The 17931-nt window shown below is 36.8% G+C and overlaps 1 protein-coding gene across 2 annotated transcripts in view; it reads right to left on the minus strand.

The window, feature by feature from the left end:
- Positions 1-17931, minus strand: part of Faf1 (Fas associated factor 1) — a 282221-nt gene that overhangs the window by 223336 nt on the left and 40954 nt on the right. For both annotated transcript variants that reach the window (XM_050136195.1, XM_050136197.1), the window contains exon 3: positions 11828-11874. In XM_050136195.1, coding sequence (XP_049992152.1) covers positions 11828-11874 — 47 coding nt within the window. The remainder of the gene's footprint in view (positions 1-11827; positions 11875-17931) is intronic.

Below are 17931 nucleotides of genomic sequence, written 5' to 3' on the forward strand. Positions count from 1 at the left end.
AAAGCACCGAGTATAGAGTACACAGTACCTGTACTTTGTTTTCTTAAAATTTAGGTCAATTATCCCAGTCACTGTCATAACAGTGTTGTCTGAAGAGATCTTAGTAATCTAAACATTACATAGAACAGCACTCACTGCATTAGTAGCAGTGATGAATGACCAAAAGAACAAAACTGCAGTTAACTCACAAGTTTGATTTGACAGGCAGGTGCGGGGGACCAACAAACACATGCATTCCAAAACTGGAGGAGGAGGCAAGAACACGTATAGACAGCTCAGTGATGGAGCACATGTATCATGCAAAATGTCCGGGGTTCAAGGCCCAGTATTTGAGGAAAGAGAAAAGAAAAAATCACAGTCCTTCCACCTTGGTGATGCTTCTAGAGTACAATAGAAAAAAGAAAGCCAATGGCTTTCCTGTCAATAACTAATTAACTGGGAAAGAAATCACTTAGATTGGAAAGAAAAAAGCTAAATACATAAAATACACTGGAACAAAACAAAACCAGATTGCTCTAACACTACACTCTCAATAAAAGATACATGTGAGAAGCAGCAGTGACAGAAGGCATCCCTTTGTGGAAAAGTTGAGGCTGCTCACTGGCTAGCCACTCAGAGATAGCCTAACATACAAATCTTCAATGAATTAGGAGCAATATGAGGTTGGCATTTTGTTTTTTTTTTCTTTTTTTCTTTTTTTTTTTTTGTTAATAACATGAAAATATTTGATGCTGAGGTGAATTTCTCCACATCCTACACATTGAAGAAAAGATTTTTACTACAGTGACAAGACACAGGCTAATAAGTTCTTTTTCACATTCTGTCAGGGGGTACTTATACAATGAGGTGATACCAAGGGTGAAGTGGGATTCTCCTCTATATGCTATGAATATGTTTTATTATCCTTGGGTATTAAAGAAGTTCTTTTGGCCAATGGCTTAGTAGAGTAAAGGCAGAAAATCCAAAAAGAGATATAGAAAGAAAGTAGGCAGAATCAGAGACATGCCATGTAGCTGCAGAAAGAAAAAGATGCCAGCCGCCAGCCAGAACCTTACCAGTAGGCCACAGTCTCATGGTGATTCATAGATTATTAGAAATGGGTTAATTTTAGATATAAGAGTTAACTAGAAATACGTATAAACTATTGACCAAACAATGTTGCAATTAACATAATTTCTGTGTGATTATTCGTGCCTGGTTGACAGGGAAACGAAGGAGCAGTTCCCACCTACAAAATGGTGCACCAATGTGGGATGGCCATATCCACATAAAAACTGAGACAAGCTGGGAGGTGGTAGAGCACCCTATTACCCCAGCATTCAGGAGGCTGAGGTAGGCAGATCTCTGTAAGTTCAAGGCTAGCCAGGTCTACAAGAGCTAGTTCCAGGATAAGCTTCAAAGCTACAGAAAAACACTGTCTCAAAAAAAACAAAAACACAAAAACAAAAAATTCAAAACAAACAAAAACCAGAGAGCTTGGGAAGAAATTCTAGACACACACACCAAAGAGGGAGAGGGAGAGGGAGAGGGAGAGGGAGAGGGAGAGGGAGAGGGAGAGGGAGAGGGAGAGGGAGAGGGAGAGGGAGAGTGTGTGTTAAGGGTGACAATAGTAGCCACATTTTCTCAGGTGGGCTCTGTTTGCTAGAAGCAAGCAGAAAGCTTCCTGACTCAGTGGTAGCAGCAAAAACTGCACAGCTGCAAAGCTCCTTTAAGGCTTCCTGGTTCGTGATAGTTCCATGAACAGTTCTGGCTCTTTTGGGAAGCTAATACTTGAATGGGGTTTGTGAGCAGTGTGCTGCAAGTACTTGGTGGCAGCATGGGCCAACTCCTTCCCAGAGCTGAGGTGTAAGCATAGCTACCACCCGGCAGTAGCAGAGCTGGCAGTAAATATACCTCCATCATATTGAAAGGCGGAGAGAGGTGGACCCAGCATCCAGGGCCACTATGACCAAGTTGCTTACCGTTTTAAAAGTGTTCCTGTTCAGAAAATGATTACAGCTACGCAATAAAGACAGAGTCAGACAGAAATAAACCTCTAAATGGGTCATAGTGTGTTTTTAAAATGTGCATGGGCTTAAGAGAGAGAAGAAAAATAGTACAGACATTTATAAAAAGAATAGTTTTAAAGAATAAAACAAAGTCTTTAAAGAAACGGAATATATTAAAAGAGGTAAGAGAAATAAGCCATGTAAAAATGGAAAATACACAGAGTCTGAATTATATATATTATTGTGTTTTCTTTGAATTTTTTTGACTGTGAATGAGCTACTTACAGAGAGATATTTCATTGTACGGACTGCTAAGCTAAACCAACATATATATTTTAAAGGTATCTTGACTTCAAAATTTGAGTCTAAGGATCTGTTGCTTTGGAAAAGGGGTTCTGCTTTTGTTTCCACTGAGAACAGAAAGCTGTGGATTCCTAACCAGCTAATATTGTCTGATCAAACAAGACTCCCTGAAGCAATGCCCTAGGTGGTCCAAAATCCATGACAGCTTCAGAACTGCTGGCTGAGATGGACCTACCACACAAAATACCCCATGAAAGACCTGATTAACAGCACCCTCAAGCAGCAGGAAGTAGTCTAGAGAACAACACCCAAATTCTCTAAATGACTGTTTATAAATGTTTGTTTACATTTAAAGGGGGATATGCCATAGAGATGAACACTTTGCATTGATATGGATCTTGGTTTGTTGATACAAATTTAAGGTCAATTTTGTTATATGTACATTTCTGTTCTTGATTAAAATATTGTGTTTGTGCAGCTCATTTAAAAATGTAATGTATAATCAAAAAATACAGGTTAATAGTCATCTATAATAGTCAAGCTTGTAGTCATGTTAGTTAGGTTTTCTAGATGTACAGAGATATATTTTAGATGGATACGTAATCTTCAAACCCTTCAAAGATTTACAGAATATGCAATTTAAAATGTTTTAAGAACTTAGGACCTTTCATGACAATGAGATACATCTGCTCCTGGCAGCACCAATCTACTATATGAGGATGATGGGCAGTGAAGAGGCTCCTTATAGTTTGTTATCCATTTGGGCAAGAAACTGCTCTTGCCTGGACTGCTTGATGGTATGCTGTATGAACTAGATATGCAGGACCCACAGAAAAATGACAGCTTGCTAAATTTGCCTAAATGTGATACAGTCCTTCAGGGTTCCTGCTTCATGAAAGAGTCTGCCAGACATTCTGTAGGAAACAGAAGAAAATAACTGATAAACTGCCAATAGAAGTCAAAGAGTCAAAGTTCCTGCTTCATGGAAAAGTCTGCCAGATACTATGGGACTATAGGCTGAAGATGGATGCCCCAATGTTACAGAAAACCTCTGGGTGACTGTCCAGGCAGCTAGAAGTCTCTGTCAATTCTGGAGTTTTAGAAGTTGTTTACAATGCACTTCCTGTTAACGTAGGTAATATATCCTTTTGGGTCTTTGATGGAGTTGAAGAATAATTAGTTATAATTATAGTTTCCCTTAGTTATGATAAATGATAAAAATCCTTCTGGGGAAGCTGGGCAGTGGTGATGCACGCCTTTAATCTCAGCACTCAGGAGACAGAGGCAGGTGGATCTCTGTGAGTTTGAGGCCAGCCTGGTCTACTTGAACTAGTTCCAGAACGGGCACCAAAGCTACAGAGAAACCTTATTTCGAAAAAAAAAAAAAATCCTTCCGGGGTATTTGATAGAGCTGAAGAATAGATAGTTATAATTATAGTTTCCCTTAGTTATCATAAAAGATAAAGTAGATACAAATATTGTAACTGTGATTATTGCTTGATACTGTTTTGTTATATGTAATTTTACTATGTTCAAGTTAAAACCTTTTTATTTAGAAAGAAAGGGGGGAGATAATGTGGGATTCCCCTCTGTATGCTATGAATATGTTTTATTACCATTGGTTATTAAAGAAACTATTTCAGCCAATGGCTTAGTAAAGCCAGATGGAAATCTGAACAGAGATATAGAAAGAAAGTAGGCAGATATAAGAGGGACGCCATGTAGCTGCCAAAGTAGAAAATGTCAGCCACCAGTTAGAACCTCACCGATAGGTCACAGTCTCATGGTGATTTAAGATTAATAGAAATAGATTAGAGTTAGCTAGAAATATGCATAAGCTATTAGCCAAAGAGTGTTATAATCAATATAGTTCTATGTGATTATTCACGTCTGAGTGGCCGGGAAACAAGTGAGCAGTCTCCACCTATAGAGAGGTCGGAAGGCATGGGCACAGAGAAAGTTGAACCTGAACAGAAAGAGACTAATATTGAGGCCACAATACACAAGAATCTTATAACTGATTAGTAATGGGTAACATCTGTCTTCAATGAAAAGGACTCTTTGGAATATATATTGTCTTCTCAGGACATCAATGATACTTCCAGTATCACCATTCATAAGTTTATCAAACACAGTATCTTCCATGGTTTCTCACACACAGTGTGTCTGAGGAACTCATTTCCACAGTAGAGGAATTGCAGCAATGGGCTCATGTATGGATGTGATTGTCCTCTCTGAGTTAGCTTAACAGAACAATGACTTTCTAAATACTCAGTTGATAGAGGTTGCAAAATATGACCTTTAAACTAAAGGCTCCCTCTTAAAGAATATGACATATTCTTTACACTAGTGACAAAAATACCATATTTATCAAACTACTAGAAAATGTGTTGTAGGAGCTGAGCGGTGGTAGTAGATTCTTTGTCTATGCCCAGTAACATCACATTTTTGGTTTTTGTGTGCAATTTAGACTACAATGAATCAGAGATGAGGTATATAATGTTTTCACAACACTTCTGAATCAGAAATTTAGAATATCAGTCGGTATTGAACACCCAGCAAAAGAGAGGTATTAGCTAGCGTTCATCACTATTACCAATCCTGATTACCAAGGGAAAACTCTTGGGGTTATTATGACACAGTTGACTCCGTTTGTAAGCTAAAAGACTTTGTGAACTATGTCCAGTAAGTTACTGGAAATTTGCAATTAATAAAAACCAGATTCATTAAGGATACTGATTTTTCAAAATGAAGGTTTGTGGTGTTCTACAAGGTAAAAAAATTTTAATGACTAGTGACATTGACTAAAGACAAAAGAACACAGACTAATAGGAAAGAAAAAATAATAACATCAACTACGGTTTTATGACCATTAACAGAAACCAGGGCTTAGTAGCCCATGTACATGTGCGCACATACATACACATTTCTTTCAGTCTGAACATTAATGCTATCTCAATCAGAACCTACCAGCAGCAAGCATACCAACAACAGTATTGACTTTATTTTAGTATCATTCACTAAAGACAGTTTTGTGTGTGTGTTCTAAATTTTTTAAATTGTGTGTGCATGTCAGTGTGTAGGTTAGTTTATCACTACTGTGATAAAATACCCTGACAAGCACAATTAAGGGAGAAAGGCCTTAGTTTAGCCCAGAGGTCCAAGCTGCAGGCTATCACAGTAAGGAAGTCCGGGCAGCAGAGCCTGAGAGAACTAGTCCTATCACACCCATAATCCGGAACAGACAGCTCAGAACCCTCAACCTAAGAACAGCACCGCCCACTTTTAGACTGGATCTTCTCAGATCATTTAGCATAATCAACATTCTACAGAAATTCTCAGAGGCTAACCTCAGGGGAGATAGTCAAATGTATACCCAGAGGCTTGTTTTCCAGGTGTCAGGTAAGCAAAGAATATTAACCACCACAGCGCACAGCATGCCTGTGTTTCTGTAGACACACATGCCAAAGTGCCAGGGTGGAGGTCAGAAGGACACTCTGTGGAATCAATTCTCTTCCCCACCTTCAGGTGGGTCCCTCGCCAGTACCCTTGTGCTTCTTTTCACTCATACTAGTTTTCATTTTATCTGTTTTGTCTTAGTATCTACAGTTTGCTCTTTTAACCTCCTCCCCATCTTCACAATTAATTCCCTACATGAAACTCCTTCCATTTTACATGGTTGAAATCCCATACCCAGTATTTTGGTTATTAATCCTTAACAAAAAAGTCTCAAATTTTAATTTTTTTATTTTTAAGATATCATTTGATTTCCTCCACTATACTTTTCTTTTTTGGGTTCTTTTAGTTTGGGGGATTTTGTTTGCTTGGTTGGTTGAGTTGGTGGCTTGGTTGGTTTTTTTGAGACCACTATACTTTTCTAATCAAAAATTATTTAAGAAAGAAAAAACAAAGGCACTGGGAAAGGGTGGAAGTGTGGGTAAAACCCAAAAATTTAGAAAAAAAAAAGATAATATTAGATAATGAGGAAGAAGGAGAATAGGGGGAAAGACTATGAATCATGGAAGGATAAAAAGCTATTATTTTTTCTAGTTTCAACTCCATGACAGTTTTTTTTTAAGGTTGATAAGCAAATTCAGTTGTGTATTCAAAAAGCAAGAACTGTCTTGCCTCACAAAAGAATGGGATATGCTTTTGAGGTAGGAAATGTGAAAGCGGAGCTTTCTTTATTAACATCATTGGTCAACAGCACAACAGGAATTAGACAGGACCAGTCACTGAGTATGTTTATCACACTGATCTATTTAGAAAAAGGTTTTCTTTTTAATGTGTTCTTGGGGGAGAGGTTTTGTAACCTGAAAATTTCCCCCTCATTCTATTGCTTACAACTATATCAATCATTTTGTTATAGTATTTTACATACTAAGTATATAAAATATAGTTATATATAAAATAAAATGTGGTTAAAAACAAAGAACTATTGAGACCCTTCAGGTTCTAGCTCAGGTTCTCAGCGTCCAGCCAAGACACAATGGCCAGGCAAGTGAACTAAAGATCTGAGGGTGAAAATAAACTCTCCACTACATACTTTTCCACATCAGTTTCTTTATTGTTCTGCCATCCTTCAAAGGTTTCAATTTAAATACTCATGCAGACAAATTCTCTAGCAATAGCAAGGATACCAGGCATGCATTTCTCTGGGCAATGAAAACAGATAAGGACTAATAAAAAGGGCACCTGTATCTTACTTATCAGCTTAGGGAGCATGATTTGTGCATATCTAAAGAGGGGGAAAGGGTCGATAGAGGAAGGAGCTATGATCTCTAACAGGGGAAAAGGGGCGATTGTGTGTTAAACTACATTTGTGTGTAGTTAAGCTAGGAGCTTGTAATCAGATAAATGTGGAAAGGGGGAAGAAAAGGAGGCAGTGCTGTGCACTTTCTAAGCACTTTCTCCCACTTCCACAGTGGCTAGGAATACAGCTTTGTGGTAACTATGACAACCAAAGTGAGCTATGGAAGAAAAATGGGTGGTGTTTGATCCCTATTAGCATTTTCACCAAATGTAGCTGATTACAGAGGACGTCTCAGCCCTAGAGGTAACATCTTAAAGTGGCTAGAGCAAATGGAAAAACTATATGTAGTGTAAAATCCTGAGGCTGATACTTCCAGTCTCAGGCTAAGCAGCAGGGTACTTGTCCCCACTGATGCCCAAATTAGAAGGAATTCCTTTCTCTGGGGCTAGTTAGCTTTTTCCTGTACCTCTAGGAGTATAGGCACAAACAGTTAATTTCCTAGACTAAGATCTAGTAACAATAAAACCAAGATGAAGGTAAGTACAGAATATTAATAGCTTGTTAGGATAGAGCAGGGGCCAGTTGAGGTTTCACACACCTAAATCAGGTGTTAGAGAAATCAGGGTTCCCAGTTCTCCTTATCATGAGGGCAGACAAGCTGTATCCTCCTTTCTCAGTACCTGTTCTTTGAGGCTCCAAATGTGGTCCATTTGCAAGGTTCCTCGTCCTGGCTGAATATCCTGCCATAAAGGATAATTGTGGGGAGCTAGTTCTAAGTTTGTATCAGAGAATGATTATAGATTTGACTATGAGAACCACAGTTTCTAGACTGTGTGAATACTTTCATCTCAGGGCCCCACAGTGTGAGCAAAGGTCATACATTATACAGGTACATGAAGGACTTATGTCCAATAATTGATTAATACACTGCTGGGGGTTTGGAGGACAAATCCCACTATGGAAAAGGGAGCACCATGGCTTCACAAAAGTTTTACAGAAATGACAGCAACTATTCAAAAGGCAAATATCCTCAACACCCTGAAATTTGGGTGTCCTCCATCAGAATGAGTGATCCCAGTGGGTCAGCCTTATGATTTTATCAGTTGAATCCTCACTGTATAATCCTGTGGCCTGTAGCAAAAAAAAATCATTTTTTAAGAGGCATTGATGGGGGGCTTCTATACAGAAATCTACCTCAGGTCTAATTCACGGCCAGCGAGTGCTTAGGTTTCTCAACAGAGCACTCACTCAGGCTCCAGGAGGTAGTAAGGACTTTTCCTAAGTTAACAGGAACTGGACACTTGCTTATTATTTCAACTTTCAAAAGTTCATTCCATGGCAAAGTCTCTGGGTACACCTATCCAATAAAACCACATCTGCTTCCAAGGCAAATTTATAAATCAATTCAGATTGTTTTAATGGACATTTTACTAAACCAGAATGCCTGAGCACTTACACATTCTGAAGGTTTAACATTATATATCCTAAAAGTATAACACTCAATATTTGAAAGTAAACATGTCTTTCCTAAGTGTAATTATGCTAAGCAATAAACAAATGAGTACACTACATACTCTTCTGGGTCATAAAATAAGTAATTGATAAAAATCACCCATTTAGTGAATAAGTAAAGTTACAATATAAATTTATAAAGCTCATTTTTAAACATAGCATCTGCTCTCCCTTAGTGCAAGTAATTAAATAATACTTGTAAAAAATTATCTCTGAAGATAGTATGTGAGGTGCTGCACAACGTTCTTAATATTAACTATTAAGAATGCCCAAATTCCGTGTATAAACTTGATGTTTGCTTACAAGTGAATGAATACTACGTAAGTCAGTCATTAAAAACATATTGTGGTATCTGTATGTCGCCTAATGAAACAGTCCTAGGAGGTAGCATTTGGGTCAAGCCACTTCACGCCTTATGATCCTTAATAATAAATCAGGGATAAAAGTATCTGTCTTTATTAATGTCTAACAAAAATATGTAACTAAAATGACTGTAAAAATAAATTTGGAAAACAAAAATATTATATATATGTGCCGAATTTCAACTTTCTTACCCAAAGGAAAATATCTTTTAAAAAAAAGTTATGACCTCATGTTTACTAATCTTCCAGAAAAATAACAATAAAGAAAGGGCATAACTTTTTTTAAATTTCCCTTTCTAACTTTTAAGTGTTATTGACCAAAGTACACCCAACATAATCAAGTGGAGGTCAGTGAACAAACTGTGGGAGCTGGTCTTCTCTTTCTACTATGAGAATTCCAAGACTCAAACTCCAAAAAGTTTTATAACCTCTGGCCAAAAGAATTATATCTACCATGCCCAGCAACTATTTACTATCAAAACATCTGTATCTCATGATAGTATCTTATACAAATGTCAAAATATATAAATAGGATAAATAATGTGATCTTTAATTACCAACTTGACACACTCTACAACCACCTAGAAGAAAAATGTTCATTAAGAGACTGGCAGGCTGTCGTGTGGATATCGCTGTGAGGGATATCTTGATTATGTTAACTGATGTGAGAGGATCCAGCCTAAAAGTGGGCAGGAGCATTTCAAGGGTCCAGGGCTGGATAAGAGTAGACAGAATAAGCTGAATAGTAAACAGGAATGTGTCAATCCTCTCTGCGTTAGACTGTGATGTAATGTAACTGTTGCTCTAAGTTCCAACTGCCTTCAAGTCCCTGCTATGACAGACCACTACCTGGAACGGTGAGATAAAATAAGCCCTTTCTCCCAGAAGTTGTTTTGGATATTTTACCTCAGCAAGAGAAATAAACCTGAGACACACAAAAATACATTTGATTCTTTCTGCTCTTCCGTTAAAGTATAAAGTAAAAGTCAGTTCTTTATAAACTACTGCTAACTTAAATCAAAGATACAAAGCAATGACTACATAGACATCTAGCGCTGACTTCTGCTTTCAGTGCCAACTATGAAAGAAGTCAATGAGAGCTCTTTTATTTTCCTTAGTTGGCAAACAGTCGTTCCCAGTTGTGGAAATTCACAGTGATTTTAAAAACTAAAGAATAGAGGAAGAAAACAGTTGAGAAATTTACTAGATACAACTTATTTTCCTTCACAGGCATGATTTGTTCCTCAGAAAGAAGCAAAGAAAGCTTAAAAAAAAAATCTCACTCTGTTCAAATTTAGACCGTAAATACTATAGTATTTACTAGAGGATACTAAATTTATCATTTAAAAAAGGCAAAAGATATCATCTATACAAAGAAAGACGAGATATTTCCAGGGAATACAAGCTTCTGCAAGTACCACAGCAAATGCTATGGAGTCCAATGTCCTCAGTATTACAATGAAAAGCCCCAGAAGAAATGAAGGCACAGAATGTGGTAACAGAACTCGTTAAGATGAAACTGGAGTGCTATTTAGTACTCTAAAACTTTCTAAACCCAAGTTTATAAAGTGGCCATGAAGTTCCTGTAATTATCTGGTTTCCTTTTCTGGACAAAAGCTTCAGTAGAACTAACTGAATACTTTTAAATCACCCTTCCAACCAAAACCAACAAAGCTGTGCTACAGACTCTGGACATAAGCCATATTTACTCTGGATCAAACGTGTCAAATTTTAAGGGGGAACTGGAAAATAGCTTTCCATTAAGTCATTAAAAGTGGTATTGGCAGCAACAATTTTTTGCCTCTATCCTAAATACATAGTTTCCTACCAAATATAGCACAATTGTGCAATCCAGGTTGAATGTTTTCTGCTGTGACAGCACTTTTCTTCCTCTCCCCATCTCTACACGTAGCAGATCACGCTCCATGACTTACAAGTACCAGCCACCAAAACTCAAGCCAACAGTCGGAACTAAAAGTACTCTATTGAAGGGGCAAGTATCAAAAAAATAAACTACGTTTAGAAGGAAAAACTGTTTTATTTCCTCTGACTTTAAACTGAGTTATTTTAATCCAGAACCAAAATCTCTCACTTTCAAAAGGAAATTTAAAAAAAAAAAATCGCCCACTCCTTTTTAGGGATGTTTTAAACATTATAGTTCTCTCTTAGGATCATCTTCCAATTTTACCTGTAACAAAGACACAAAATAAATAAAACTAATCCACATGTTAACAGAGACTATTTCATCAGACAGGGTCATAGTCCTGTGCTCTGGGATGTGTCATTATTAAAAAGCTAGTGAAACTGTTACAAATTTCCAGAGTTTGAAAGCAACTAGGGAAGGGAGAAAGACTGTGTTGTCAGCTTGAAGAGAAAGCCTGAATTGTCAGGTGACAACCATACTGTGTGGATATTGTGCCATGTCTTATTTAAAATCACCAAATCACTCTAAAAGTTTGTATTATCCAACTGGCAAAAAAAATAAAGATTTTATAGTAAAAATAAGACTCCGCATGCCTGTCATACCAGCACCTGGGAAACAGAAGTAGACAAAGAGAGATCTGAGACCAGATGGAGCGATACAGGGAGCTCAAGACAGGATAGGAACACACGAAACCCTGCTCCAAAAAAGAAGGGGGGGGGGCTGGAAATTTTATAGAACTAACTAACTTCAGAGAACTAATTAACAAATACTATAAAAGAACAATGTCTGGCCGGATAGTGGTAGTGCATGCCTTTAATCCCAGCACTAGGGAGGCAAAGGCTGGAGGATCTCTGTGAGCTCCAGGCCAGCCTGGTCTATATATATAAATATATATATATTTAAAGAATGAACCCCCAAAATTGGTAAAATTTTCTTCTTCATTCTGATAAACTGTCATCAAACCATTAAGTAATTTATAACATACCTTTGTAGAATGCCATTTTCCTGGGGTATTACACCATTGATAGCTGCCTGCAAAGGAAAAATAAGGGGGGTTCAGAATTTTAACAAAATAGATAACTGAACTAGCGGAATAAAGAATTCTTGAAATATTTACTTAAACAAAATACTGACGGTAAAAAGGATCTTCTTTTAAGTGCTTTCTACTTTACCATAATAAAATAAAGTATTTAGAAAGCTTTTGATTAAGACTCTTGTTTTTCCTTTGGGGAATTATTAAGTTCCATTCCATATACTGTTGGAACTATGTCAATGACGGCCCTACATAGACCAATCAGACTCTCCAAGGAGTATGGACCTTAAGTGAATTGAAATTGACCAAACAATACTATATTCTTCCACAAAACTACTAAAGAGGTCATTTTTTTCTGAGTCAACTGTTGGACAAAATGTTTTACTGGCTTCCGTAATAGCCTGATTATTCAAATGTTCTTTCAAACCTGTAGCATCTTCTCTTCACACTTCTGATAATTTCTGCTTGCTACACATTCTACTTTATATTCAAAGATTCAAGTATATTTAATCTGAGATTTTTAAAAGGTGAGTCTCTAGTTGGATTGAATATAAATGAAAATAATTACTAAAACCAATACATTTTAAGAATGCAGTTAATACAAACAGAAAAGAAATTCAAACATTTATTGGAAATAAAAATGATAAATGTATTTCTATTTAACAATATACAGTATTAGCAGATCAAATTAAATGGTATTACTAAATCTTGCAAATTCCATATTTGGAAAGTTTCATCAACTATCCACTTTTTTCCATTTATGGAAAATATTAGACGTATAGAAATCAGTGCATTTTTGTTCAAGTTGTTTCCATGCAGTATGTCAGAATTAAAATAACTTCAGACCCCCTAAGTAACAGGTAGTTAACCCACAGGATATTTGTATTGTAGCATTCACAATTCCCATCCTGCATCATGTCAGCTCTTCCAACACAACAAGACGTTCTTTCATTCATTTATACTGACCCCTTATACACAATCTAGCATCAACCTAGCCAACAATTTTTTGAGTTGCTAACCCAGAACTGTCTGGGCACTAAGACAGAACTTGTGAGCAAGGCAATCCTATATTTTCATAGATTGTACCCTAAGTAGAAAGGTATCTTATTACAATCTTATCCTCATTATAACATTATCACATATCAATGAGAGCTTCTAAAGAAGTCTATCTCTCAATACTTACAAAGTAGGTAATTTCTAGCTTCTACCTCATTTATACTGTAAGTCTACTGAACTATAAGAAAGAAATTGAGATGAAAATTTCCCTGCTTACATAATGGCAAAATAAAGAAATAAGAATAGATATAAAGGCAGTGGCTTTAATCCAAGCACTCGGGAGGCAGAGGCAGGTGGATCTCTGTGAGTTCGAGGTCAGCCTGGTCTACAAGAGCTAGTTCCAGGACAGGCCCCAAAACTACATAGAGAAACCCTGCTTTGAAAAACAAAACAACCGCCCCAAAAAAGAGTAGATATAAATGTCCACACTAAAATGGAGAGGTCTAAAACAAAATATGATATTATAGTTATAAACTAATATGAGAGCTGTAGAGATAGCGCAGTGATTAAGAGTCCTTGATGGTCTTGGAAAGAACCAAGTTCAGTTTCAACACATAACATCAGGAGGCTCACAACCCCTTGTAACTCCAGTTCCAGGAGACCCAATAGCTTCATCTGGCCCCAGAAGGTGTTGAACACATGTGGTACACATATAGACAAGCAAGCACATACATGTACACTTAAGAGAAATTAAATAATTTTTAAATGAGTCAATGTGTCCTCAAAAAGACTCCTAGTAACATTTTATCCTTTCTGGAATGAAAATAAAATCTTTTTTCTTGAGTAATTTTAAATTTTCAGAACTATAGCAGGTTATTGATAACAACCAACTATATTTAAATTCGTTCTAATAAACTTTTTTCTAAATTACTATTTTTCAAATACATTTCTAAAGATCTTTTATTATTTTTAATTGTTTATATGCATGTGTGCATATGATTGTAGGTACTGACGGAGGCCAGAGATGCCAGTTTCCCTGAAATTGGAGTTACAGGCAGTTATAAGCTACCCAGTGTGGGTGCTAGGAACTGACCTTGGGTCCTTCGTAAAAGCATGCACACTCGAAACTGCTGAGCCATCACTCCAGCCCTTACTTTTCAGATATTTTAATATGATATCTTTCTCTAGACTTTCTTCAAGATTATTCTCTATTACTTCAAAGCTGATAACTTTTTCTTCCCTTTATTGAAGTCTTAGTAGAGGAACATAAAGGATGTAGTAATTAAGACAAAACAGTATAAGCATCCTCAATGTCACTAGAAAGAAAGAACCCGAACCCTAACCACATTAAAAGGCAGGGCTTCTGTGGGAAGAGATAAGGCTAAGAGCATCAGGAAAGCATTCTGTGTCTATTTGTATTAGTTTTCTTGCTTTGGTTTGTTTTGGCTTTGGTTAGTTTTTGGTTTTGGTTATGCATTTTTGAAGACAGAGTCTCTGTAGCCTTGGCTGTCATTCTGTAGGCCAGGCTGGCCTTGAACTCACGGAGATTTTTCTGCCTCCCTGCCTCCCAGTGCTGATATTAAAAATGTGTGCCATCATATCTGAATTTATTTTTCAATTGTAAAAGCATAAACATTGTTTTTAGAATATTCAGGAAACAAGTTTTTGTGTGACTTTAGCAAAGGCTTGGGTCAAGTAGCAGTGAAAGACTGGAAATATATATAAATTAGATTATAAGACATAAAGTCATTAAGAGTTTACATAAGCTGGATATGTGGTTTATGCCCATAACCCCAGCATTCAAGAGGCTGAGACAATAAGATTCCCAAGTTTGAGTCAAGCCTATGCTTTCTGTCTCAAAATAACAAAACAACAAATTTTCATTTAGTCTAAACATAATGAGAAGGTGACTCTTCAAACTTAGACCTTCCCTTTAAGAACATATATTTGGTCAGTACTATGAGATGGAAGTTGAAGAGGACTAAGAAAGATCTCAGGCATCTGCCTTGGAAACTCACAATTATGGCAAATGCTAAGCAACTCTAATAATTCCAAATTCAAAAAAAAAAAAGCCCTTCTCAATTAAAAGCCAGCCCTTCTCAATTCACTTCTTTCTCATATATTTAAAATCTAACAACAAATTCTTTATCTCCAAAATTTAAACTCTGACCAACCCTCTACGTACTCTGGTCCAAACCACCATACAGTCCCTCTGAAACTGTATGTCCACGGTGTAGTGATATTTCATTTGTATTTTAATAAGCAAAGCTTGCCTGAAGATCAGAGTAAAAGAGCCCCACTGGTCAGCCTTACAGACCAGACAGTGGTGACTCACACCTTCAGACCCACCCAATAACCATACTAGTTTGCTATAGATACTGGGCAGTAGTGGTGCACGCCTTTAATCCCAGCACTAGAGAGGAACGTAAGACAGAGGAAACAACTCTCAGACACAGGCTCATTCTGAGATTCCTGGAGGCAGGATCGCCATTTTAGACTGAGGTAGAGGTAAGAACCAGTGGATGACTGTTTTGCTTTTCTGACCTTCAGGTTGAACCCCAATTTCTGTCTCTGAGTTTTTAATCAATCATGCTACATCATAGTTTCCAAATGATCTCCAGCTCCCACCCTTGGCCCATACATCTCACTTCTCCACATGGCAGTCAACATAAATGCTGAGTCAAATAAAACCCTTTCTTCTCTCAAAAGTGCAATAATACTCTGCCACACAGCTGTAAGTCATCCACTTTAAAGTATCTGGGGGATAAACAGCAATCCTACTTTAGGTAGATTGCCAAATCAAAGAGATATACATACACCCATGCTCAGTCCCATTATTCACAGCAGCAAAAGGCATAGTAACCAAAATCCTATAAAATATATATTACCATATGACTGATCATTGGTCATGTGTTAAGTATAACTGACAAAATGAAATATTCAGGCTGTACATGTTATAGCTTGACATATACACATATTATAATGATTAGCAAAACTATATTAAAATACCAATACTATATAATTAGTTGTGCTGTGTGTGTGTGGTGTGTGTCTGTGTGTGTGTCAGGTCTTCGATATCCTGACTAATGTGAATAACGTTATTAGGAACATGGAAGTTTGTTGAGATTAACTGGATTAAGAATTAAATGACATCTGGCAGAATACTTAGGAAAGTTAGCAATGATAATTATTCATTTTCAATTACTTTTTAAATCATCTATTTTGTTGTAATAATGCAGAGGTACATAATGTCTGCATCACACTAAGCTAGATATGTATCCTATATCAAGTTCTGCTCCCAATGAGGTTATTTGGAATGAAGCCCAGAAATCATTCTTACAAGTTCAAGTGATTCTGATGCAATCAGTGTTAAAGAAAAGTATAGTTTTTAACATACATATTAGGTACCAATAAAAAAATTTTTACTACACCTTGCCATACAGAATATTTTTTCTAAGCTCCTTATTACTTCCAAAGTTACTTCATGTCTAAATGCATAGATCTTTCATAAATCCCTGGTTTAAATATACTCTCACTGCAGCCAGAAATGCATTGTATTCCAGCTCCATCACTAACTAGCTATGTGATTTTAAGAATTACTTAATTCCTCTCTGCTTCAGTTTTCCCATCCATAAAATGGGGTTAATAATAGTATTTGCAGCTTGTAATCAAAACGTTGGAAGGCAAAAAATGGCCACTGTAAAGAAATAAGACTGCTGACAGCTTGGTTTTAGAAACTATCATTTTTCTTGTTACTATGACAAAATACTTTATAAAAGCAATTGAAGCTTCAAAGGAAGGGTTTATTTTGGCTCACAGATTGGAGACGCAGTTCTTCATGACGAGGAAGGAATGGTGGCAGCAGGAAAGTTAGAAAAGTCACATTGTACCTCTAAGTCAAGACGCAGAGGGGAATGACTGGTGATGTTCAGCTGGTTTCCTGTATCCCTGTTTATTCAAGTAATGGCATGATGCCACCCACTGCTTCAAAGGGCCTCCACTCCTCAGTTAAGCCTCTTTAGAAACAATATTGATTATTATTCTACTATACTTCTTGTGGAAACTAATAACCTAATAGTAAATATAAATAAATATGCAAAAAAGCCAAGAACAGGGCTGGAGAGATGGCTCAGTGGTTAAGAGCATTGCCTGCTCTTCCAAAGGTCCTGAGTTCAATTCCCAGCAACCACATGGTGGCTCACAACCATCTGTAATGAGGTCTGGCGCCCTCTTCTGGCCTTCAGGCATACAGACAGAATATTGTATGCATAAATAAATATTTTAAAAAAAAAGCCAAGAACACCTTAAAAATAATAAAGGTTACCAAGGGTATTTCTAAATCTACAGTAACTGAAACAGGACAGTATTGAAGCAATGATACCTAAACCAATAAAAAAGAGCAGAATTGAAACATAAACACACATATAAGGATTCTGGATTTATAAAAAGACGTTGCTGAAGAGAAGTAAAACTGTCTTTTCAACAGTGAAGGGAAATGAAATTGATATTTTATAAGTAGAAAAACAAAAATAAGAAACTTCAGCCCATCCCATACCACACTCAAAATCAATCTCTGTGCCTAAAGAGATGATTCAGTGGTTAAGAGCACTTGTTACTCTTGCAAGGACCTGCGTTCGGTTCCCAGAACCCACATGGTGACTCACAACTACCCTTAACTCCAGTTCCAGGAAATCTGATGCCCTCTTCTGACCTCTGCTAGCACCTGCCAAACACATGGTGCACCATAAACGCAGGCAAAGCACTCATACACATAAATAAAATAAATAAATCTAACAAAATGTTTAATCAATCCCAATTAATTACAACTCTAAATATAAAAAGTAAAGCAATAAGGCTTCTAAAAAAATTTAAAACATCTCCATGTGTATAGAATAGACAGATTTCATTCATAACAGAATCCAAACTTCAAAATCAATAGAAGCAAAAGTTACAAATGAAGTCATTCTTGTTCATTAAAGATTTTCATTAAAAGAGCAAAAAAGCAGAACACAAAATAGAAGATCTTTGCATCATACAACAAAGAGCTCTTATCCAGAAAA

Source organism: Alexandromys fortis, unplaced genomic scaffold (genome assembly GCF_014885135.2).
Source record: "Alexandromys fortis isolate MF-2015 unplaced genomic scaffold, M_Fortis_MF-2015_v1.1 scaffold_13, whole genome shotgun sequence".
NCBI lineage: Eukaryota > Metazoa > Chordata > Mammalia > Rodentia > Cricetidae > Alexandromys > Alexandromys fortis.